At 37.3% G+C, this 25,570-nt stretch overlaps 1 protein-coding gene and 1 long non-coding RNA gene across 4 annotated transcripts in view; both read left to right on the forward strand.

The window, feature by feature from the left end:
• The first annotated feature begins 3,424 nt into the window (after positions 1-3,424).
• The window catches only part of LOC110096041, a 134,637-nt gene continuing 112,491 nt past the window's right edge, over positions 3,425-25,570 (forward strand). The window contains exons 1-5 of one of the 3 annotated variants that reach the window (XM_020821799.2): positions 3,425-3,761; positions 4,911-5,068; positions 5,158-7,263; positions 8,158-8,233; positions 18,350-18,472. In XM_020821799.2, the coding sequence (XP_020677458.1) occupies positions 3,616-3,761; positions 4,911-5,068; positions 5,158-7,263; positions 8,158-8,233; positions 18,350-18,472 (2,609 nt within the window). In that variant the 5' untranslated portion in view covers positions 3,425-3,615. Of the gene's footprint in view, positions 3,762-4,873; positions 5,069-5,157; positions 7,264-8,157; positions 8,234-18,349; positions 18,473-25,570 lie in introns of all 3 variants that reach the window. The other 2 variants (XM_020821801.2, XM_020821800.2) reach the window with 2 other exon arrangements.
• LOC114580176 lies at positions 9,624-9,931 on the forward strand. Its single transcript, XR_003701496.1, has 2 exons — positions 9,624-9,698; positions 9,776-9,931. It is a non-coding gene; the product is annotated as an uncharacterized LOC114580176 (long non-coding RNA).

Raw genomic sequence — 25,570 nt, forward strand, 5'->3', positions numbered from 1 at the left:
AGTACCAAGTTCTTAATGGCAATAGATTGTTTGAGAATGGATCCTAGTGATATTTTTGATTATGCATTAACTCTTTGTGAGCTGAAGTAAATTTGAATTTGTCTACCTCGGTAGACTGTTGAGAATGGTGGATGGGCTTTGCTTTAAGTGTTTTATGGTTGGATTTCTGTTTTAAATATCTAGGATTTAAAATTTGTTGAGTTTTGGACTTTATGGAGTTTTGGATTATGGGTATTTGGGTGGAGCTTGAAAGTATTTATGAACCCGTCCGGTTGAGATTAAAATTCAATACGGCCATCATCGGGGTGATTGAGTGCATTTTCATTTGTAGTTTGAATCTTGTTAACTCTGTCTGAATGTTGACAGAGGATCGGGTTTCCAGGCTTTATGCCCTTGTGAGTGAATTTTCTTAATTATAGGCCTTGAAGGCATGATATGAATGTATTAAAATAAATACACCGGTTCCCACAGTCGTGTATTTGTTTGAAGGTTCGAACCTTGTTTACTCCTATTAATCCGTATAGAAGGATCGGGTTTAAACTAGAATTCACTTGTCGACCCACGCAGCATCCCTAGACGTTACGCGTGTACCAATAACACACTCGCCGGGGCACATACAGGTGTTTGGGGGCATTTTATAATTGAACCCTGTCAACTCCTTTTATCTACTTAGAAGGATTGGGTTCAAATTTAATAACCCGCACAGCATCCCTAGACGTCACGTATGTACCATTAACACACTCGTCGGGGCCCATGTGAGTTTAGTGATTGCATATCCCCTCCCCTTTTGTGTATCTATGTGCATACAAATTACGATGCATGTGCAAAGGGGTATTTATTTAAGACTTTGTTGATGCCTTCTGTCTGCTTGTACAAGGGTTGCAGATCCGGCGGCGTGGCGTAGCAGCTCCTGAATAGAGTTATTCGTTGCTTTGTACAGGTGGACTGTCATGCACTACTTGCATGATTTACGCAGGTAGATTGTAGCGCACTAACAAATCTCCTGCTTTGGTTATAGGAACTTGCACTTGTTGAATCTCTTCATACATGTTGTTCATAGATGATATGTGATATTTATAGCGGGGCTCCAACAGAAGCTCATGGGAGTTTGTATCTATCGTACTCTTTATGTACTTTGTTGTGATATTTGGCTCTTGTAGTACATCTGCCACTATTACAAGTGGGCAGGTAGATGTATTCCTTCACAGATTGAAATTGATTTTAGGATACTACATTTATTGAAGTCTTTATGGATCTACCCATAAGTAGCATGTGGCACGCACATTTGTCTTTGTAGAGAGCTTGTATGTATTGTAGATCTTCTTACGACAACTCGTGAATGTTTGTATTTGATGTGTATCGTCCTCCTTTACTTGAAATGGACTTGCATATTTGTTGACTATTGAATGGTTATCCTTTGTATTTTATTGTATCTTGATGCTAAATATGTATATGTATATGTATTTGCAAGGAACCCACCATCCTTGTAACTTATTAATCATCATTGATTACAATTGGATAGCATCATTCATATGCGAGCTGTATTGGTGTCACACACTTCAAATACCTCTTGGTTGATAGTTCATCACTACTTTGATCCACGAGCCAGTGGTTGTATGCATGAAGAGTCTTATATCATTGCCTCACATTATCATATTTCTCGTTCAATCGTTGCATGGATATCAACTTGATTGGAGAGCTTGAGTCAGTTTAGTTTGATCACTCCTTTCCCCAATTGATGACTCTTATTGAACATACATCTTCCATTTGATATCAATTGAGTAAGCATGAATGTAGATTGATACTTGGATGATGATCGTTTGCTTGCTATTTGATTGCCTTTTCATACACATATTGGTTATATATTCCTTGTTGTCCCTTCCAAGCATCTTTCTCCACTGGCATAATTTTCATGAATAGAACACGACTTCTATTGAAGGTTTCGTAGATTTGCAGTTCCACTTACAATCATTTGAATGCTATTGTTAAAGGGGTTCCAAGTCAAAGTGCAAGTACCTTTATTCATTTGCATAGGGCTTGAATGACATCTCCTAATTAACACTTGTATTCAAAAATAAAAATTCTCTAAAATTTCATTAAAATTTTATGTCATTATCAAGTTAGGCTCATGTTCATTTCTCATTTGGATTTGCAAGCTTATAAGTCAAAACTTACAAGTTATTTTGTTTATGTTCAAATCAAGTCCACATAATGTATGAATCAAGTTCAAAACTTATGTCAAGTTTATAGTCAAGTTTTAATTCAAGTTTTCATTTAGCTCATTTGATGTTCCAACCAAATTCAGTCCCAATTCATGTCATTGTTTGAGTTCAAAGCACAAGTTCAGCTCATGTTCACAAGTCTAGCTTGAGTCTAAGTCTCCTGTGGTTCGAGTTCTTTGTCAGCTTCAGTCCACATTCAAGTTCACTTTTGTTCGTTCATATGGCAAGTTTAGGTCCTTCTCACTTGGTTCAAAACAAGTTCAAGAGTCTCACATGATCTTGTTCAATTCAAGTTCATTTTTATCAAGGTTTGAATTAAGTCTTTTAATCAATCATTCACATTTGCATTTAGTCACTTTAATTGTTCAAAAAAAGTCCAAACAAAGTCCACTATTTGTTCCAAGTCCTTATCTTATTTCAGACAAAATTTCGGCAGCCTCCCGGCGTCTCCTCCGTTTAGGGGAAAAACCAAGAGGCCGCCTACCCACCACGTCAATAAAGACGTGCACGGTTCGTGTTTGTGAGGCACAGCGGCAGTGATTTTTAATTTTTCATCCACTACGCCAATAAAGGTGTGCATGGGGTTTTAAAAAGTATTTTTTTTTTGAAAAAGCAGTTTTTGACGGTACTTTCTAAAAAAAAAAAACAGTTTGCTTTCCCGCCGCTCGGGGGTACTTATAAGTGATACCGCCTCGCTGTATGTGTCGCATCAGGGTCCCATCCCACCATGCACAATAAAGACGTGCATAGGCGATTTTTCGGTTCACCACGAACATTGAAGTAGGATTTTTAGGTGATCACCCGCCTCATTGTAGGCGCCGCACCGGGGTTCCATCCCACCACGCGCAATAAAGGCGTGCATGGACGGTTTTCCGGTCCGCCACTAACTTCGAGAGTGATTAATTATAAATATCTTATAATAAATAATTATAATTATAATTAATTAATTATGATTTTTTAATTAATTATAGTTAATGATAATTAATCAAATTTAATTATTAATGATAATAATTAACTATGATTAATTATAATTAATATTAATTAATTATAAAAATTATAATTAATTATATTTATTTTATAAGACAAATTATAATTAAAAAATAATTAATAATAATAATAATAATAATGATAATAATAATAATAATAATAATATCATAAGAATTAAAACCCTCCTAATCTCTACCTATAAGAGGTCGGCTGGGTTCGGCTATGGGAGGAAGAAAGAAGGTAGGTCTTCTCACTCACTTCCTCTTTCTCTCTCTCTGCATTTGAAGAAATCGGGGCTGAGGAGGTCGGCGGCACAGGAGCTCTCACGATCGGAGAGCGAGGTTGAGCAGCACGGAGGAGGTCGGAGGTCGGGGAGAAGAAGAATAGAGGGGATTCGCGTGTGGAGATGTCGGGAATGGAAGAGATTTGCGAACGTGAAGAAGCACTGGAGGTGTCCGGTCGATTGGCTTTTAAAGGCGTTGAAGAGCGACGATCGAGAGCGGGATTCATGCAGGAATCACGGGGAAGCGATGGATTCGGCACCGTTTGCAGGTTAGCGGGATTTCCTGCAGTTTTTATGGATTACGTGGAAAATCTCCTTTTTTTTTTTTTGTTTGGTGTTGTGGTCAACACTACTCTTCCATCGGACTTAGATTGCATCCCTCAATTCCAAGAGAACCTGAGACAAATGATATGTGGATATTATTATTGGCTTTCTTGAAGAGAAAAATTGTGGTTCTATTCACGAGAAAAAAATAAGGAAATGAAAGAAATGCAAAAATGCAACGATGAAGGCTACAACAATGGGATTAATTTACGGTATTGTAGCGATGAAGGTTGCAATAATGAGAAATATTTGTAGCAATGCAACGATAAAAATGAAAATTATAGAAAAATAGGGTAAAAAAACTAGCGTAACAATGAAGGCCACATGGTTTTGTTAACTCTGTGATGAAGGTTTTTGTAATGGAAAGAGAAGGAAAAAAGCCTGAAAAAGTTTTGAGAGAATTTGATGAGTATTTTATTCCAACATTTGTGTAATATTTATACAATTTCTGGAGAGTTTCTTTTAGGAAACATGCATTATCTGGGAGAGTAATTATATAATTATTAATATAGTCTACTGATTCAAGAGCTGGCAAAATAGTCGTAATAATCCACAGATTAATTACTAGGTAGTAGGGATCTGATGTATCAATGAGTTTGTAGTGAAAGATTAGAAAAGAGGTCAGAGATTTTATTGAGCATGGGCAGAAATTATATAGGAGTTTCATATATACATCTGTAAGCAGTTCTCTATATGAATTGCACTAATAGTATAGATTTCTTGGTGTTTCGCTTTATAATGTTTTTTGTTCTTATTCTAGGCTGCCGTATTTTTAGTTTCTTTTGCCTAGCAGATTTTTGGAATGCATGGAGATGAATGATTCAGAATATGATTGAAGTAATTGGTACAATTGGCTACTTCTGATCACTATGGTGCTAAAATTTTCTTCAACATTCATCACCATGATAATTCATTGAATTATGCTGTACTTTTTTAAAACATTGCTTGCTACTTATTAGCTGAAACTTAAATTGTTTGTTCTGGAAATTCACTTTTATTCTGATACACTTGTTAACAAACCTGTCGGTTCTTTCGCTAAATATGTATTGTCTCCCAGGTGAACTTATGATGCTAATGTCTTCCTTTACTGACAGTGGAGATGGTCCTGCCATATTGAAATTGGTAAAATGGGACCATTTGCCATATCATTTGAAGCCATCGGAATTATCTGAAGTTTCCATCTCTCCAACAAGGAACTTGTTGCTGTTGCTTTCATATCAATCTGAAGCATTATTACTTCCACTAACTGCTGGTACCATTAATGGTTTGGTTGTCTTTATTGTTCTTATAGATTTTTTCATCTTATAGTAATTTCTTTATCATTATATTCTGTGCTATCAGGATTGCGTTCTTTCTATTATTTAAAGGATGGCGCTGACACGTCTTGTCATCTAGATCATTGCCCGGTACCTATCATTTTTACAGAATTTCCAACGTCTACTCCAGTTACAGTAAAAAATCCTACAGAAAGTTTTGAAAATCCTTGTGAAGTTAGTTCTGCATCATTTGGTTCTTGTGCTTTAATCTCAAATGTCAAGTCATTTGCATGGGGCCATTACGGGGATTCATATGGTCACTTTGAACAGTCTGATTTTAGGGAGTTTCTCCTTGTTTGCACTGATGATTGCTTTACTTTTCATTCATTCCGTTATCCCAATAAAGGCTATCAAGGGAGCACGTTTGTCAAGGAAAGTGGACCTTTCAATGGAAATTGGGTGGAGTGGGGGCCGTCTTCTAGCATTCACACCAAAGAGAAGTATCTAGATGTTGATGGATGTGAAAATAAGTTTGGAGATGATAAATACTATAAAACTACGTTGGAACAGAAAAAGTGGCTCCAAACGTTCCTCACAGAAGTGGATGCTTCTTGGTGTGGTAATAAGTACTTGGCTAAATTTCCTATAAAATCCTCATACCCCAAGTCTGCAGCAGTTTTATCATTTGATCTTAGTTCTGCTACCATGAAATTTTTGGAATCCTGTCTTACAACTCATCCATTTGATGAGACAAAGAGTGATCCTGAGATTCCGGTGAGTGCAGTGCATAATCCACCTTTACCTGATAATCAAGCCAGTCTTCACTCTGCAGCTGGTTTTATAGGCAGTTCATACAAATGCTCTAGAGTGTTTTCAGGCTCCTTACACAACCAACTTGGCCTTGTGTTGACAAGTCCAGAGCATGTGATAGTTGAAAATGAAGTACATAAAGGAGGAAACGTTATCGTTGTGGTAATTATGTTATACTACTGGGGAGTAGAGTGGGTCTGTTCAATAGATCTTGAAAAGCCGTATCATGGTCCTGGCCCAGGTTACGAATGGGCAGACTTCCAATTCTTAGATACTTTACTTGTTTGTCTTAGCACTTCAGGTTTAACCTGCATTTGGTGTGCTAAGACTGGTAACCCAATTGCAAGTTTTGATGTTGTTGAAAGCTGTGAGGTTAATTTAAATGTTCGGTCACAGTTAAACCAGCTGAAGACACCAGAAGCTGATAGTTGGAGAGGTGAAAGCATGAGAAATTTTAAGAGCTTGATGGTGACTCCATGTTCTTTTCTATTAGCTGCTGCTGATGAACACGGCGTGATCTATGTGGTTGATGCAGATGATCATATCTCAGGACATCTTCGAAACAAAATTATTTCTCCCTCTCAGGATTCTGCTCTTGGCGTGCTGGCTAGCTGGGATGTTGCCGGAAAGGGGATAGGTTGTCAAAAAGTTTTTGCTGATATTTCCAACAGTCTATGTTTAGATGGTTCAGGAATTTCAAAAGGAGATTTGACAGGCGACAAACAAGGCTCTGTTATCCTTCCAGGGAAATGGGTAAGAAAGCGAATCAATGATAAAGAGAACGGTTTGGAAGGCTATATAAGTGGTTCTAATATTCTTTCAGAAGTAAAGGATCACCTAGAAATTTCTCACTCTAAAAAGAAAGGATTCTCAACTCCTATAAGGAGATTACATCTGCCACCAAAGCATAATTGCTCCAAGGATTCTGTTTGCTTTTCACCTTTTGGAGTAACTAGATTGCTTGGATATTATGGTAGAACAGGGGAGAAACTTTACAATTTTTTTCATACTGATTTACATGTTTCTTCAACTGTTGCTGATGACAGAAATTTGGATAATTTCTTGCTCTACAAAAGATGTTTTAAGAAGGATGTTTTTGTTGGAGAATCTTTAGGATTCTCCTTCAAGGGGAATTTGTATGTGCTGACTCAAGAAGGCCTCTTTGTCATTCTACCATCAGTTTCATTCCCATGTATTGTGCCCTCAATTGAATCTGCAAGTCACTGGAAGCTCAGTACTGCTTCCAGCAAATATGAAATGAACGGTTTATTGGCAGTAAATGAACCACATGAACTTTGGAGACCTTGGCAGATGGAAGTTTTTGATAAGACTCTTTTTTTTGAAGGTCCTGAAGTAGCAGAAGCCATTTGTTTAGACAATGGTGAGAATGATTGCTTATCAATTTACTTGTGCAAATTTTGAAGCTAATTCCCTCTCACATTGTATACACACAGACATCTTCTCAATTATTTGGGGTCAACTTAGGAATTCTCCTTCTCAATATGAGATGCAACTCTATTTTACATAAATTATTTTGCGCCCATTCTGATCGTGTATCTTCTAACCTACCCTTTGCCCTTCATAACTCAGCACTTTAATTTTGCCAATCCATCTTATTGATATTTTTCCTTCCCATCTTCTTTTCACTGTTACTCTTATCATCTCTATAATCCTTTCTCGATCTACATTTCATAAAGTTATCACGCATTCGTTGTACTGACTATTCATAATTTCTTTTTGTCGATTAATCATATCCATATAATTTCATAGGTCTAATTGCATTTTTATCATTTTTATGAAATTTACATATAAGGCATCAATACATTATCTTTTCAAACAATACTCCTAAAGAACTATTTCATTTTAACTAACTTGTTTAGCTTTAGAAGTACTGTCCTTAATCTATATAGCCTTCATATGCATAATCTAGATAACAGAAAATATCATACCTAACATAATGAGATCTTCAATAATATTGGCCAATTATTATTAATTATATGCACACCCGAATTATAAATAATATATTTTTTCTTTGTTCTATTAATTCTATGCTTCCATGATTATTCTAAGCATTCACCTTCTTGAGGTGTGTTGTCTATTTGAAATTCCATTTCAAGATCTCTCACCTTGAATATCTTTTGCACCCTTTTCCATTCCAAGATAAAATGCTCTTCATGCGATATATGAATGACATCATGTGGCTATCCTATTATGATTATGCACCCACTTCAAAGATATTTTTAATACCCTAATTTGAGTTCAAATGCCATGGCAGGATGGGATTTACAAGTTGCTCGTTTGCGACGAATGCAATTAGGGTTGCATTATCTCAAGTTTGACGAGATAAAAGAGTAAGATCATTATATTTCTTTTTTTGAATTTTTTTTCATTGATTCTATTTGTAAGACAGATGTTATTTATTTATATACGTTATATTTAGTTTTTAAGTGATGATCAAAAGCATTCATTGTGGTGAAATTGAAATTATCATCGTGAACTGAATGGTTCTCTTTTGAGGATGCATTGCAGATCTTTCATTTAGCAGCTTGTTTTTCATGAATAATAAATTTTAACTTTTTTGACGATCAGTGAGGCAATGAAAATGGAGATTATGGTAGGCTAGGATTATCTTGATTTGTTGAGAAAAGAATAATGTGGTGTAGAGAGAGAGAAATGTGGAGGTAAAAAGAAGAGATTAGTAAGAGAAGCTGAACATATGCCTTAAGGGGAGGAGGCAAAGGTAATGAAAAAATGAAAGAATTTTATGATTAAGTGAAAGTGAAAGGAGTTAACTTATTTATTGAGTGGATGGCAAAGCAAGGCCGCATCTTTATTCCATAATCAACCATTTAATTTGAACCCTTTCCTTATTGTATATAATAGTTGCTACAATCTTATTTATAATTTGATCTAATAACAAGTAGCAAAATGTCAAATGATGTCTTATGTAATACATTAAATAATACCATATAAATTGTTAAAATAATAACTCATGGCTAAGCGTTGAAGTTAGGGGTGTAAATGATTCGAGTCGAGTCGAGGAGTGGCATTATCGACCCGAACTTGTTTAGCTCATACGGAGCTCAAATTCGACTTGAGCTCGGCTCGATCTTTTGCATAATGAGCTGGAACTCGACTCGCTGTATAAAAATCAAGCTCTAGCCCGGCTCAAATATGCATAAATTTGACTTATAACCATTAAAAGCAAGATTAGCAAACAACATGGTAATAACAAAAAAATTAACTAGCAAATACATGGGTAGATGAAAACCAAACAAAACGAAGATCTTGGGAACAAAGAGAAGCTGATGCGGGCCACCGCCGACGCCGACCGGCAGAGGGAGGGCCGACTACCCCGTGGCGCGCGGAAGCAGTCAGAACGGGCGCCGCGCTGTTCGATCCGCCGAAGCAGGGACGCGGGAGGGGGACGCGGAGCGGGACGGGGCCGATCGGCTTGAGCGGAACCGGTCCATTTCTGGACTGGTTTGGTTCAGGTCTAGCCTGAGCTGGGCGGTTCAGTTTGGGCAGCCCACTAGTGGGTTTGGTTGGGTCTTTTGCTTGCTATAAGTAGGGATTAAGGGGGGATTTCTAGGGTTATGGAAGATTTGAGTTTTCTCTTAGCCTCCTTAGTTTCTTTCTCTTGTTTTTCTAGGGTTTGTAGTGGGAGACCTTGTCCTTCTCGAAGTGGACAAATTGTATCTTGTTTTCCCTTGGATTTTGAATGCAAAGGTTTTGGTTCAAAGCTTTATTATCAAAGTCCTAAGTTTAACATGTAGTTCATCTGGATGCGAACGCAATTGGAGTATTTTTGAACATGTAAGTATTTTACAATGTATGTGTTGATTTTTTATATATGTTCATAATATAGTAATGTAATAATATTTTAATTGCAGCTTCATAGCAAACGAAGAAGCAAATTGGATCATGGTCGCTTAAAGGATTTAGTTTATGTGAAATATAATAGAGCACTGATTCGGAGATTCAATCATCGTGATGTCATTGATCCTATTTCTTTGACTGAGATAGATGATGCAAATGAATGGCTAACAGGAAAATTAGATGATTAGTCTGATGAAGAAAATGACTTTATTGCTGGAGAGGAAGATTTAACTTGAACAAGTGTTGCTAAAGCTACTGGTGTTTATGATAAAAGCTATAATATTAGGGAAAGATCTAAAGGGAAAGAGAAAGAATCTTCAATTAGGCATGATGTTGCTATTGAGAATGATGATGAGGAGGGTGATGAAGAGGATTATGAAGTAGGAGACAATGTTGAAGAAGATAATGAAGCTTTTTTAACATTTGCTGATGATGATGATTCCCAAGAAGAGTAGATTAAATTCATATTTGATCTTTTTAAAAAATATTGTAATATTTGAATTATGAGATATTTGAATGTTACTTAGTCGAACTTATATATGTTATGGTTGTCTTTTATTATTATGATAGCTTGTCTTTCATTTTTAATAATATTTCATATTCATGCTTATTATTTTATATTTTTTATATAGCTTGCGCCATGTTCAAAATAGCGCGCGCCGCGCCGTGCGCTATGCGCCATGGCTCCAAATGGACCTTTGCGCCATGGTGCGCCATTCGCCGTTAACAGGTATGTTTGTGGTATGCTATCATTTTTGCACCATTCATTATGATCGATGCTCGCCAGCATTTGCATGATCTATGTATATGATATACATGTGCACTACTTCTTGCATGTTATTTCCCTTTATATTGTACTTGTGGATAGTTGGTTTTCTGCAGCAGCTCGTAGGAGTTTATATGCTTTTATCCCTCCGTTGCATTTGTTGCTCATCCCTTATGCTTCATTTGTGAGTATTTCTTCTAATTTTATTGTTTGCAAGGTTGGGTACTTTTGCTTGTACTTTGACATTGACAACCAAGCGTTATCACCTTTAACATCTGTCCTTAAGATTCATTGCGTGTTAGTCGTCGTCATTTGTGTAAATTTTATATGTATTCGTTTACGAATTAACTGCCGTCGATGGTAAGGAAATTAACTCCTTCACAACCTCCTTGTTTTGCTTGCATGGATGTTGCATTTGTCGTACGAAAATCTATTGGCAAATTATTATATTCATTGTATGGCACTTACCACCTCTAAACAATTCTTTATGCATAATTTGCTCTTTCATCGCGTCTTCAGTTAATTCATGATACGAGTGATAACATCAGGATTGTTGCTAATTGGCTTTTGCATTCTAATTGAAATAGTTTTCATGAATAAGCTATAGTGTTTATTAAGGAGTTTGCATTTGAGGTTCATAGGTAAGTCGCATTTGGAATTCTCTGCCTAGCACGAGTTCCACATTTATCAATTTGTGTTCAATTATTCACCAGTTGGTGAATTATGGATTCACTTTTATGCAATTATTTAAGTCCAATTTATTGTTTTAGGTTCTGTTCCTTGTGGTCCAAATTAAGTCTTCTGTCAATTATTCAAGTCAGGTCATTTATTTGTTATGAATTTCGGCAGCCTCTCGGTGTCTCCCCTGCTTAGGAGAAATTCCAGGAGTCATAGCCTTCTCCTCCACACTACATGAGCGTTTCAGGTAGGTGTCGGACAACACCGCGATCGCATTTCTTCAATATCTACCACGCTACGAGAGCGCTTAAGAGCTCAGGGTACCTATTTGAAAACACGCAATTTTATTCTCCCATCACGCTACGAGAGCGCTTAAGTGTACTTAGTTTCTTGTCATGCTACAAGAGCGCTTCGAGGCCTATCCGCCTCGTCGCAAGCGGCGCAGCGGGTTCCTTCCCACCGTGCAACGTGAGCACGTAGGGTGGTCTGCAGGCTCGTCTGCAGATGGGGTTTAACTTGAGAAATTATACCTTGGCTAGGATCGGCGACGACAGTGACTAAATTTGTGGGAATGCACAAATATGTTTTTTGTCATTTTCATTTTCATTTTTTTTAAACTTTTTTTTTTTAATTTTTTTTACAAAAACACGCGTGCGCGAGCACACACACAGGTATATATATATATATATATATATGAACAATAATAATAATGCAAATGATTGATTGTATTGGTTAATGAGAATAGTAATAATATTAATCACATCAACTAATAATAACAATTAATACTAATAACAAAATTAAGTGAAGAGCAGAGAACCTATTGTTTGGGTAGGTGAGCACTCCTATAGGGAATATCAGTGAGCACTGATTTTAATAAGCTGACGGGCTAGTGGGCTTTTTAATGATTGTTTGGTGGGCTGGTTTTTGGATGTTTTGACTGGTGCTCACATGAAAGCAAAAGAGAAAGGCCTGAGGGAGTGGCAGCTAGAGACAAGACTGCGGGTGGTGTATGATGTGAGCTGCCTTTGCTTGAGGAGGGAAAGGGATGGAATGAAGTGGAGGATCGGGTGCTTGATGCTTGCAGTAGAGCTAGATGTTGGCAAGGCCTTTTGATCACAATGAGTGGAGTTGTGTGGGATTGTGAGGCTCGACGGGTTGACGTAGAGGGTTTGGGGATGGAGGTCTGGTCGCTAGAGTTCGTCAAGAGTGAAGAGCAGGGGGTGAATCAGATAGGAGTAGAGAAATTCAGCTATGTGTGAGCAGCGGCTTGTTGGAGTTGGACGAGAGGTCGGAAGTGAGGAAGGGGAGTCGGTGTAGTTTGGCATTTGCGAACGGGACTGAGGGCTGGGCGTCAAGCTTGCTGTGGACTTTGATACATGGAGAAGAGACGGCTTATTGCGATTGTTTGAATGGATGCATATGAGAGGATGGATGAGTGAGATTGGACTGATTGTGGCTTGCGAACGAGTTGGAAGTGTCGAATATTGTAGTCGGATCGGAAGAAGATTGGGAGAAGAGAGCTGATGACCAGTGGGGATTTGTGGTTGCAGATGGACGGGGGTTTGAAAGCTCGTTAGCAATTAAGGAGGCAAGAAAATTATAAAAGAAAAAGCGAACGAGAGGCTTCATTTGATCCCATTTTAATGTCGAGAACGTATCATTCATTCGAGGTCCGTTGTAGGATATCCGGGAGGAGAGGTCTGAGGATTTCACGAGATTTCTTGGGATTTAGTAGAGGTCAGGTGCAGAATATACGAGGTATTTTGAATTGATTTTTTAATATTAAAATAATCATAATGTTAATATTTACCATTATTATTAAATTAAAGATGATATCAATGAGTCAAATTCCCGAAATGCCTCGATCCATACAAATTTCTCAATTTGCTTGCATGATCTTCATTAGGCGAATTGATAGTCAATTTTGGGTATTGACGATGTTCCCAACACAATGACAAAATTCATTTTGCAATCGGGCGTTGTTTGGGGAGCATCAGTTTCCTCGATTTGCGTGCGTTGCCTCGAGGCACATGCCTATTTTGTTTGTCAGTCCTTATTGAACAAATTGACTACACTTTTGGGTGTTGAAGACGTTCCAGATGCAAAATTCGTTTTGAGATCGGACGTCGTTTGGGCGACGTTGCCCGTCAATTCCCTCGTTGCCTCGGGATTAGTGCCGTTTCATCGGGTGATTCCAATCGAAGAAGTTGACAGTGATTTTTGGGTGTCGGCAACGTCTCAAACGCAACATCGAAATCCGTTTTGCGATCGGACATTGTTTATGTGACATCGCGTGTCAATTTCGAGTGTCGATCATCCCTTTTGATCGATCTCGTCCAGTTTGACTGCGAGGGGTCCCCACGAGCTATTTTGGATGAAGGTTGATAGCAGTGGGGCCTACTTGGTTTTGGTGGAGAACTTTATGATAGGTCTCATTGGTTAGCTATTTATTACTTAATTAATTTTATTATTTTTGTCATAATTTCTTTTAATATTTCATTGGACCCATCCATTATTTGTCGTTATATTATTGATTGAATGCATGGGTTGTTGTTGATTGTGGGGCTTCAAAATTAAATAATTAAATTAAGAAAAAATATGAAAAAATAGGTAAAATACTAACTTTTTAGATGTCAAAATAAGATTATAAAAAGTCAATATAAGTTTATAACAAGTCATACAAAGCCACAAGTACTAAATAATATGGATGTCATCTAAGATAAACTAACAAACATTAGGAAGAAAGAAGTCTAAAATAAATATACCTTTCTCACTTCCAATTCAATATAAATAATAAGTTCAAGGCAATAATTTATGAATTTAAGAGTCTTATCCACTCCCATCATTTAGAGAGTCCTCATTATAACATCATTATATTTAATTGCTTTTCCTCTTCCCTTATCTTTGCTTGTATCAAAATAATCCTAGTCCTTATCATCTTCATCCTCAATTAGCTTCATCTTTCCTAATAATATAATCCAATAAAAGTATTTATTAAAATCTTAAATAATGACTATATTGATGATTCTAATTTATGGTGTATAAAACTCATTCTAATCTTATTAGTTACTTTGTATTAACCTTATTTAGTCTTGTTCCTTCTATAAAAGAAGTCAATATCGAGACATCTCTTCTTGTTATTATGATGGTGTAACTTGATTTTCATTTTACATAAATAATTTTCTATTCGATGGTACATCATTATTAACTAAGGGATCTTTATCATCCACCAAAATTATCTTAATCAAATGTTCATTTTTTGTAATCTCTTGTCATACATAATTTAAATCAATGAGTTCATTTTTAAGGCAGTCAAATGATTTTTCTCTTATTTCTTTGGCTATGAGTACTCCAATTTTGTTCACACCTAGTGACGAGAATGTAAGACCAAACACTTTGATTTCATACCTTTGTAATTTGGGGGAGCCATCTCTTAATTGAATCCAACACTTAACTAATTAAAAAAAAAACACTGATCATAGTTTATAAATTTTAAAAATAATCAATAAATATTAAAGTTAGTATTTATAGAATCCTTATTAGTGGAATTTTTCACTATAGTGTCTTTGGCTTGTTGTGATCCAAAGAATCCTTGTTTTTGAAGGCTACATGTTGGAGATCAGTCTTCCCGCTCTTTTTTGAGTCAGCAATCATTCCATGATACCTTGGTACAAATTGAGTTTGAATTATGTATTAATAGACTTATTTTCATCATAGTGATATTGAGGGTCTAGATTATATCCATTTGCATGTAAATACCAATGTAATTGAAGCTTTAATTTCTCATCTACAATCCCCACAATTTCCATCTTCACGCAATCCTTTTGCTATTAACTCCTTTGTCTCATCCATAGTATTATAAATGAAACTCAATGTGGACCCACTTGTTTATTTTTGTAAACATACTCATTTGATGTTTAACAATTGCCTCATAAAGAACTCTATAAAATGCTTTTATGAATTAATTACTTATTTAATGACTTGTTCTATATTGGTGTATACTTTTTTTCATATTTTATACACTTTAAAAATTATGTATATTATTAAAGGTATAAATATGATGAAAATATGAAACAAATAAGTTAGATATGTAGATTAGAATTTTTTATAATTATATTTGAACTTCACCAAACAACTTAAATGATACCTGTTGTATTTGAAAAAAATTGATTAAAATCTACAAATCCAATTATGTTTAGAAATAGTTAAATTTTTTTTAAATTATTAACGTCAAACATATAATTGGTTATGCTCAATTATGACTCAAACTTGATAATAAAATTAGTAAAAAAGTTTCAATATTTTAAACCTTGGGTTATGTTCAAAGTTGGCTTGAACTTGGTAAGAAATTAAATTAATGAGCTTGAATAAAATAGTATTGTGTTGAACTTGATTCATTTACTTGGCTAACTATCTGATAATTAGCTTAATTAACATAACTTTTAATTAAAATTGCCTTTCTAAAAAACTTTATTGTTGGCTATGATGAATTTTGATGACTGGACAATAAGTAGGCAGGTGAGAATTTGTGTTGGATCTAGTATTGCCGTTGTTGAAAATTTGTGTTGGACCTAGTATTGACGTTGCGTGTCATCACAAATCCACAATACCATGATAGTAGTATACCATAGCATAGCAATTTGGATGCTTTGTCTTCTAACCCAAATGGAATAGCAGCCATATAAAGGCTTGACAAATGCCTAAAAAACACAAGAAAACTAAAATGGCGAAGAAAGGGAAAAAGCATGAAAGTGAGTTGTCTCATCCTCAGTTGTAATGATGGCCGGGATGATCTGCCGTGATTGCACATGCCTGGAAGGCAAAAGCAAATGATAGTTGGTGCTGCAGCAAATGACAGGGTTAATGCAAAAATACAAAAAATAGTGACAGTAGTTTGCCTCTTTGTTAACAAAGATGGCAGTGATGACTAGAACTCATTTTTCATGCACACTCATTTTTGTCCTCTCAAGCAGGGATCGGACTTCCTGAGGTAGGAAATATGAATCGTGGTGTATATGTTCATGCACAACTATCATGGAGATGGTCTAGGCAGGGTTATTCACTTGCTGTTCAATTTTATTACTGTTATTAGTAATGTGGATTTGCCATTTGTAGTAATAGTAGTTTATCAAAACAAGCTTATGAATTTTGCCAACTAAAAAATAATATTTTAATTGGTATCAAACACATTTAAACTTCCCGATTCTCTTTGCTTTCATCCGAATATGGCTATCAAAGCCTATCATTGTATTTCTATTAGGTTTTAATGTTGGGTTATTTCTAAGAGATAAAAGTGAGTTCTGTTTAGCTATTTGGTAAGAGCTTTCCTTGTCTCAAGTCTCTTTATTTGTTTTTAAATAAAATAAAAATAGATTAAAAAAATTACGTTTAGTAACAAAGCTTTGGAAGGGGTCAGATAATGCTACGCCTGAGTTTTCATAAAAGAGAAAATATGAAATTCACATGACTCTATTTGTTTTATGCTTCATGATGGACTTTCTGTGTTACTAATGTAATCAAAAATTTGGGAAGGGACCCAAATTTCCCAAATTTTTGATCACAAAAAGAAAACTCTTTCTAGGAACGAAATAAAGACATAAAATGCTTGAAAGAATACAAATACTATAAAACACAACTTTATATAATAAAATAAAAGACTTACAACTATTGACTCTTACAAACGACACAAACACAAATTAAAGACATAAACTCCTAAAGTTGTTTTCCTTGAGAAGAAGGATACAGGTGGGGTGGATACTTGCGGAGAGACGAAAGAGTTTAGAAGCCGAGAAGAAGGGTGGAAAGAACTCGCAAGTCTTCCCAAGAGATAGAAGAAGAAGAAGTGGAAAAAGCTCGCAAGCTTTTCCAAAAACCCGCAGGTTTACATTTCCAAAAATCATTCACATAACATACTCAAACAACCCAAAACATATACTATTTATAGACATGAGAGGGGAATACAAATAGCCACAATGACCTTTCATATTCATAATATAAATGAGGGAAATGAAAAGCCAACATACAACTCCAAGAAACAAAGCACTAAAGCCATGGAAAAGCCCCCCAAAAGTCATGGAAAACATCCCAGGCGGAACCCGAAGAGGCAATCGCAAGAACCAAGGAGCCAGCCGTGGGAACCAAGGAGCCAAGGCACGGAAACCCAAAAGCCAAAGCATGAATGAAGAAAAGGAAGAGTCGAGTTCACTAATAAATGAACTAAAAATATAGCTCATAATGAGCTAACTCTCTTAGTTCAATAAATGAATTAAAAACCAGCTCATAATGAGCTAAATCTTAGCTCAAAAATTAATGAGCTAGCAAGCTCAAGGGAAGTCAAAATCAATTTTTTTTTGGGTTTGATTTGACCCCCCTGCCTACATCAGACTCCCCTTCTTGAGAACTCATCTCCCAATGAGTTAGCTTTGTTCTGAAGGCGTTGCATCAAGAGACACCAAGGCTTGAGATTGCTCACTTGACACCAAGACTCAAATGACAACATGACTCAAAACAAAACTTACATGATAACTAACATGACATCAAGACACACACGACTCATAAATCTAGGACTTCCTAACTTGCTCTGATACAAAAAATGATGCAAGCAAAAATTAGGAGGATAAGAGATGAGTTCATTATTAAAATGGTCTATGGTTTAAAGTTCTGCACATTTTTTTTGCTACACACTTTTTTACTACCCGTTGACATCTTTTATTCATTCTCATAAGTTAGATAACCACCTAAAAGGTTAGCAGGGGGTTTAGACCTTGTAATCAGTCATTTTGGCTTGTGCATGCAAAAATCACCCAGAATATGCTGTAAGACCTAGAAGTTCCTCTCCCTGTAACAAATAATATATGATTGTATTAAATAATTCCCAGCTGCAGTGAGAACGTACATTATTCTTTTGTATATTGTATGGTTATCTGAAATCCATTGCCGTAGGAACTGTATTTGGAATTCTAGCAATTAAGGTTGTTCATCGTTCTACTTGATAGTATCCTTACATGTGTAAATATTTGTCTTTTTAAAACTAACCTAGATTTTTGTGCAATCTACAATCACCTAACAAATTCTATCTTGTATATATTCCTTATGTTTGTATGTTTAATGATGGGCAGATCCTTTTTTTTTTAATGATGGACAGATCCTTGGATATGCTTGTTGATGCAAATCTTGCTGAAGAAGGCATCCTGCACTTGCTGTTTACTTCTGTTTATCTGCTATTTTGTAAAGCTGGAAATGACAATGAAGCATCCTTGGCATCCAGGTATGTATGAATCACACTGTTGCCATTGTGTCTTGGTAGTGTGGAGGTTATTTTGGCTAGCAATGTGTTTGTTCTTATTTGAAAGCCACTTGCTAGACCCTTCTCAATATAAAAAAAAAGAAAATATAGATAAAAATAGGTAGAAAACCCAAAGAGAAAAAATGATGAAAATAATGCAGAAAAACTGTGATGACATAGATGCATGGTGAAGCTCCTTGGGATTATCAGGAATATCCTGGTCCACCCTGCCATTTTGGTCTTTTAAATCTTCGAGAAGAGATCCAAATGTAGACCAAGATGCACTTTCCCATTAGTTTCCTTTCTTATGATTGAAGCAAGCACCATTTCTTTCTGTAAATTGACCAAATAGCAGCAATAAGAAGGTGCGGCCTAGACCTTTATAAGCATTCTTGATTTCTTTTCTTTTTCAACTATTGCGCACTACTTGTATACTATCATAATGAGTATAAACTTAAAAAATTGTAAAATTCTTATCCAAATATTACTAATAGCCCAACAAGTGGACAAAAGATGAAAGTCATTTTCTAAGTCTTACACAAGCTACATGCTGTAGAAGAGATGATTCCCAACTTGTGAAGCCGAACCTTACTAAATCTTCCTCAACTAAGTAAACCAATAAGGTCTATCAATCTATCAACTCTAATTGGTGCAATAGAGTTCCAAATCCATTCCGTATTCCTAATTAAAAATACCACGACACATAAGAAAAGAATAAAAAGACTTGGTCGTGAGTTTATTTCATTGAATATTCAAATAGGTTCATCTTTGTTAGAATTCATAGACAAGATTTATAGCAAAATAATCAATCGCTTAAAATCACTTCTAGGAGAAGGAAGAAAATAACCCCTGTCATGCATTCTCCAGTCATTAATGTATGAAAATTAGGAATTTATGTTACATTCCTCATTTATGTAAAACCTGTCATATTGTTGAATTTTGTTATAAGATGTACATTATTAAACCAATTGTCCTTCCAAAACCTGACCATGTTACCATTGGTGACTTTCTAGGGCACATTGATAAAAAAGGGTGCAACTGCTATAATAAATTTGATCCTTCAATATATTTCCAAATCCATTTGCTAAATGAAGAAAAGCTAAAATTCCTCGGATCCAAAATTCCAAGAACACCCAACTTTTTCGGTTATGAATGAAGACCACTTAACAAGGCGCAAACTTTTCCATCAAAAGTTCTAATATAATCAATCCCTTTAAATTACTCAGATAGGCTGAAAGATAGATTAATAAGGTTATGATAACTTGACCAATCTTTTGGTGAGAACAAGCTGTCTTTTGTTAGGAAATACTTGAAGATCTCAAGTGAAACCTAACAAGAGAAGCGAAGATAGCAAGACCACTCCACAAATTCAACGAAAAAACAAGCAAAACAGTAGTTTTTTATTGTAGAAATCAAATTAACAGAAGAAAAATAGCAAATACAATTGATCCTCAATTCAAGAGGAGGATCTATCTCTCCAATCCCTAGATGCCGCTAGAGCCCAAGATACCAAACTCCAAGAACAAGAACAACCACAATAATTTGCATACCCCTAACCCTAATCCTCCCCTAATTCCTTCATATTTCCTTAATTACTTCCCTCCCAAATCAGTCCTCAAATCATCCCATAAATCTATCCTCTTCAATTAGAAAATATTTCCTAATTAATCCCCCACCAAATCAGCCCCTAAATATGTCCTCTTCAATTAGGAAACATTTCCTAATTAATTCCTTTTGATTAAGAGCATTCCTAAACAACTCCCTCTTGATTAGGAAATTTTCTAATTCTCTCCCAATCAAATTTTGTCGGTCTATCAATGCTCCCCTCCCGAAGTGCCACATGTCCTTAAGTTGAAACAAAGGAAACTGCTGCTGAAGCACTTGACTAATAACATTGGACTAAAAAATTGACTAACACTAGGTCGAATGATCTCTGCTTCCAGCATTTCCTTATCAATCTCTCGATCTCATCCTTCTGGATTTGAGGATATCGATACGGGTGGACACTGATAAGTGAGACTATTTCCTTAATGATGATAGCATGCCCGTGTTCCTGCAGAGGCGACAATCTGTGAGGTAGCTTAAAAACTTCACTGAATTGCTGAATCAAGGACTACACTGAAAGAGGAATGTCCCATCCATCCTCTAATATGATCCCCTCCAACCTATGTAATTCCACCAGATAATCTTCCCCCACCTCCTGTATGCTCCTCACCATGGTTTTAAGTGATAGCATAACTTTGGAGAGCCCTGCGTCTCCCCTTTTATTTTATTTTATCTTATTTATTTGGAGAGCCCTGCATCTCCCCTTATCACTACTCTCCCTTCCACAACCAGCTCCATAGTGAATGCCCCCTTAGTTGACCTTTTCCCAAGGTCTGCAGCCACTTCATCCCCAGGATGACATCAGTGCTCCATAACTCCAATGGGAAAAAAATTACCCCTCACCTAAACCTCCTGTATGGTCAAAACTACTCATCTACAGATCCCCTGGCCCGTCTCCACCTTCCATGTACCCATTATCACTCCATTACATCCTGTATTCATCAATTTCACCCCCAATTGCTTCACAACCTAGTTGTAAATGAAATTGTGGGTATCCCAACTGTTAATTAACACCACCACCTCCATGCTTGCTATTTCTCCTTTCACTTTCATGGTATGATTATGAGTGAATCCTACAACTGAGTTCAAGGATACCTTCGACACTTCCAGATGCAGCTTGTCCTCCATCTCTACCTTTACCTTTCTCTCACCTTCACCTTACTCTCACCTTCCTCCTCAGCTTCATCATCATCACAGACAGTGAGAACCTGAAGAGTTTGGTCCCTACACATGTTCTCTGGAGTAAACTTCTCATCAGATCTGAAGCATGATCCCTTCGCCCTCTTCTCCTGCATCTCCCTCTCCGTCAGTCTTTTAAAGTTGCCCTCACTTCCTCCTACTGGCTTCTCACTAGGAGTCTCACGAATGTTGCCCGTTGAAGGTTCCTTGGGTGCTAAAAGAGTGTTAGTCATCCTGTAAGAGCCATCTGAATTGCTGCCCCTGGCTCCGCTCTCTTGGTACTTTTGATCTTCTACTAGCTATGTTAGCTCCATTGCCTCTCCTAAGTCACGAGGCCACATGACCCTTACTGCGGCTCTGATCTCTGATTCGAGTCCTTTCATGAAATTACTATTCAAAATAGTCTCCGATAGTCGCTCCACTCGACTGGCTAAGTGCTTAAATCTCTCACCGTAATCTGCCCCTGATTCGTCCTGAATTAGTGCAAAGGTCTGCTCATAGTAGTCCCCTCCCCTGCTAGTTCAGAAACGTTCCAATAAGCATTCTTTGAATTCCCTCCAATTCCGTATTAGTCTCCTCATGTCTCTCCACTGTAACCAAGACTATGCCTTTCTCTCCAAACATAAGCCCATTGCCGTCAAATTTTCTTTCTCCGTCAATCCATTGATGGTGAAATACCTCTCCACCTTGTAAATCTACCCGTGTGCGTCCTCCCCTACAAAAATGAGCATCTTCAGCTTTTGCAACTTTGGATCTCCCCTATTTTCCCATATTTCTCCCTAATTTCCCCTTTCCCATGTGTTTGGCTCTTCCCATGTCTCCTGATCTTCCCTTCCACGCTCATACCCAAACCTGATGTGAAACATTCCGGAGTTACTTAGGAAATTAAAGATAGCGAATTAAGAAAGTGTTTCCACAATAAATTTATTACTTATAACAATGATTGATCCTTAGAATTCTTGGTTTTTAACTTGCTTAGGCAAAGAAGAGCGAAAACGATTAACCAAACAATTCAAGAAAACACAAAGAATAATTGTATGCTACGACAATAAACAAGAATCCACGATTTAATAATGAGAACTTTCACCTTTGGAGCCCATACACTCAAATAGTCTAGGTTTTAGCGGAAGAAGAGTCTCCACATTAGAACCGAGGTCACTCCGAGGAAGAAAGAACCTAAGATCGTTGTTCTTGGATAGGTGGCCGGAGCGGTGGAGGATGATGGTCGTCCAACGATGATCCAACGTCCCTTTGATCTTTGCTCGTCGATCACATCAACTAATGTGTAATGGATACGGTCAATGTAATCTTCAATAGTGTCGTCGAAATCGAAGCCCACGTCAAAGAACGGTGATTGGAGGATATCAACTTGATCTCGATCGTCATGTACGAATCCAAAATTCCATTCGGGTTCCGCCATGCATCCTTGTCGGGAGGGAAAATGCACAAAAGAAGTGGGAAAAGAGAGGAAGATGGTGGCGGGTTGGTGGAGGAAGGTGGGATTGGCTTGAGCCCTTGAGAAGTTTGAGTGGAGAAAGGCTCCAAAGGAAAATAAAACTGGAAAATCTGAAGTAATTTCAGTTTTGGTAGTGGTGGGAGGAAATAAATTTGAGGAATTCAAATTTAATTCCAATAGGGATTGATGGGGCGGCAATGGGAAGAAATTTGGGCTGATTTAGTGGTGTATTAATGACATTTGGAAGAGAGAGAAGGCCAATAAGGGTGGCCAGCCATATGAAGAGGAGAGAGGGATTTGGGAGTTAAGAGAGTGGGGCCCAAGTTTAAGTAAATGATTTAATTAAATCTGAATTAATTTCAGATTTAATTATGTCTTAAGTAACTTCCCAAAATTTAAAATGAGAGGGAAGCCAAATTTGAATTTCAAATTTGGCTTTAATCTCTTTAATGGGCTTGCTTAATTGAATGAGCACCAATTAGGAAGGTGAATAACTCAAGAGATTTGAAATTCAAATGGTGTGAGAATCCAAGAGGGGAAGGCGGCGGGATGGGGCTGTTGGGCTGGCCGGCGGGAGGCTGGCCGGCGGGTGGCTGAGTTGCTGGCCGGCAGGAGGCTTTAGCTAAGGGGTCGGCGGTTTTGGGCTGCTTGGAATAGGCGTCGGCAAGAGCAAAGGGAGGAAGAGGTAGGGTGAAAAAAAAATCTAGGGATTCAAAGAGTGAATTCCAATCTTCCACAATTGCTTCCACCCAAACCTTCGTGACGACGACGAGATCAAGAGGAATAAGGAAAAAAATGGAAGAACAAGAAAAACCTAGAACTCACAAAGAGAGCTTCTCATACGAACTCACTAAGAGATCGTGGAGGTTTGAACTCACAAAGAGAACATGAAATGTCAAATATTCATTCATTCAAAAAAACTCATACATAAGAAAATGACCATATATATAGGCCTCCAAATGACAAAGAAAACAAAAGACTAAAATGCCCCATTGGGCTACAATAGTGACCACATACCCATAAGGGCAAAAACGGAAAAAACATAAAATAAAATAAACTACTACAATAAATGACTAAAATACAACTCATGATCGTGGTCATCAATTTCCGGCGTCTCCTGATGGTACATGTATCGAAATCGCTGACGATGTCCTCATCAAAACCCTCTTTGCTTTCTCCCATCCTTCAAAATTAGCACCCTTCCTACCATAATCCCTTTCTTTTCTCTCCTAATCAACACCCCTTGGTTCATGGCCCCCATAACCACTCCCCTCTCCATACCTTCCACCTTTCTCCTCCATGTTCTCCACGTCATTTTCCCTCATACGAAATTCAGAATTCGTAGTTCTCCATACTGGTCCCTTTGTCTCCGCTGCCACCACTTAAATTGATTTTCTAATATCTTCTTCACAATCTCATGAATATCTGAAACTTCATCATCCACGGATGAAATTATATCTTCGACTGTCGCTTTCATCGGCTCATCTCCCCTTTGACGCGTTCTTCCAACGCATCCACTTTCTTGGCCGCCATCAATACCCGAATTTTTGTAGGTTCAAAAATTTGGATCTTGACCCAAAAAATAGCAAATACTCCTTCCTTTGGCCAAAAAATAGCCGCTGATGTTCCTAGAAAAAGCTCACAAACGGTCCAAAAAATATGCTCTGATACCAATTTGTTAGAAAAATAACAAGAGATGCAAAAATAGCTAGAACACACCACAAATCCAATAGAAAAACAAGCAAAACAGTAATTTTTATTGCAAAAATCGAACTAATGGAAGAAAAATAGCAAAATACAATTGATCTTAGACGCCGCTAGAGCCCAAGACACCAAACTCTAAGAACAAGAATGTGGGCTCCGAAAATTCGGCCTCGGCCTCCACTCGCTTTTCTTTTTCGGCGAGGGAGTTTTAACGAACTATGTTCCGAGGTAAATTTTGGAAGGCAGATGGGTTTGTAGATAAGACACTACCCAGGGTTTTCGCCCTCATTTCGTGAGGATTTTATGATCTGAGTTCTGGTTTCCTATAGGCGCAAGCCCCTATAGTTAATTACCCCTCCCAGTAAAGAGAGAGAACTTTCGATTAAGGCTAGTCGTCAATCAGATACGTAGATGATACGTGTTATCTGGCATATAATAGCAGCAATGGGTTTAGAGATTTTGGAAAATTGGATTTGAATTTGGGTATTTGTAAAGGGTTGGGAAAGTTTGGATGTTTGAGGATTTGAGATATTTGAGAAATTTATATTTAAAACTGGAATTTTCACCATCTGGAACTTAAAGTGGATGGTGGAGGAATGGATGATGGGCCCGATCAAGATCCCATGGTTTCGTCGTCCCGGGCCATCATGGTCCCTGGTCTACTTAGTCAGAGGAGGTAGTCGACCCAACCTGACAGAAGGATCCTTGTCGGCAAGCCATGGGTTGCTTCGTCCAAGGGGACCTCTTAGACCTGGGGTGAATGTTTGTCTAAGGGGACAAATTTGAATCCACCTTAGCTGACAGAGAGCTTTGTGCCCTATCGATTATATCCTATTGATTCATATCTCAAGGATTTAACGTCATTAAGGAACGTATTGGCTTTGGCCATAACCGCTATCTGTTGGTCCATTTGGCGGCAAAACCACTCGGTTCAGAAGGTCCCGGGTCATAACCGTTTACCTGCAGTGCCATTTGGCGGCGAAACTGCCGGTTAGAGGACACGTACCACGTCCTTACTGGCAAGAGATTGTTTGAGAATGGATCCTAATGATATTTTCGACTAGGCATTTGGCTCTTTATGAGCTAGAGTTTATTTGAATTTGTCCACCCGACAGACTGTTGCGGAGGGTGGATGG

Source organism: Dendrobium catenatum, unplaced genomic scaffold, assembly GCF_001605985.2.
Source record: "Dendrobium catenatum unplaced genomic scaffold, ASM160598v2 fragScaff_scaffold_91, whole genome shotgun sequence".
Classification (NCBI taxonomy): domain Eukaryota; kingdom Viridiplantae; phylum Streptophyta; class Magnoliopsida; order Asparagales; family Orchidaceae; genus Dendrobium; species Dendrobium catenatum.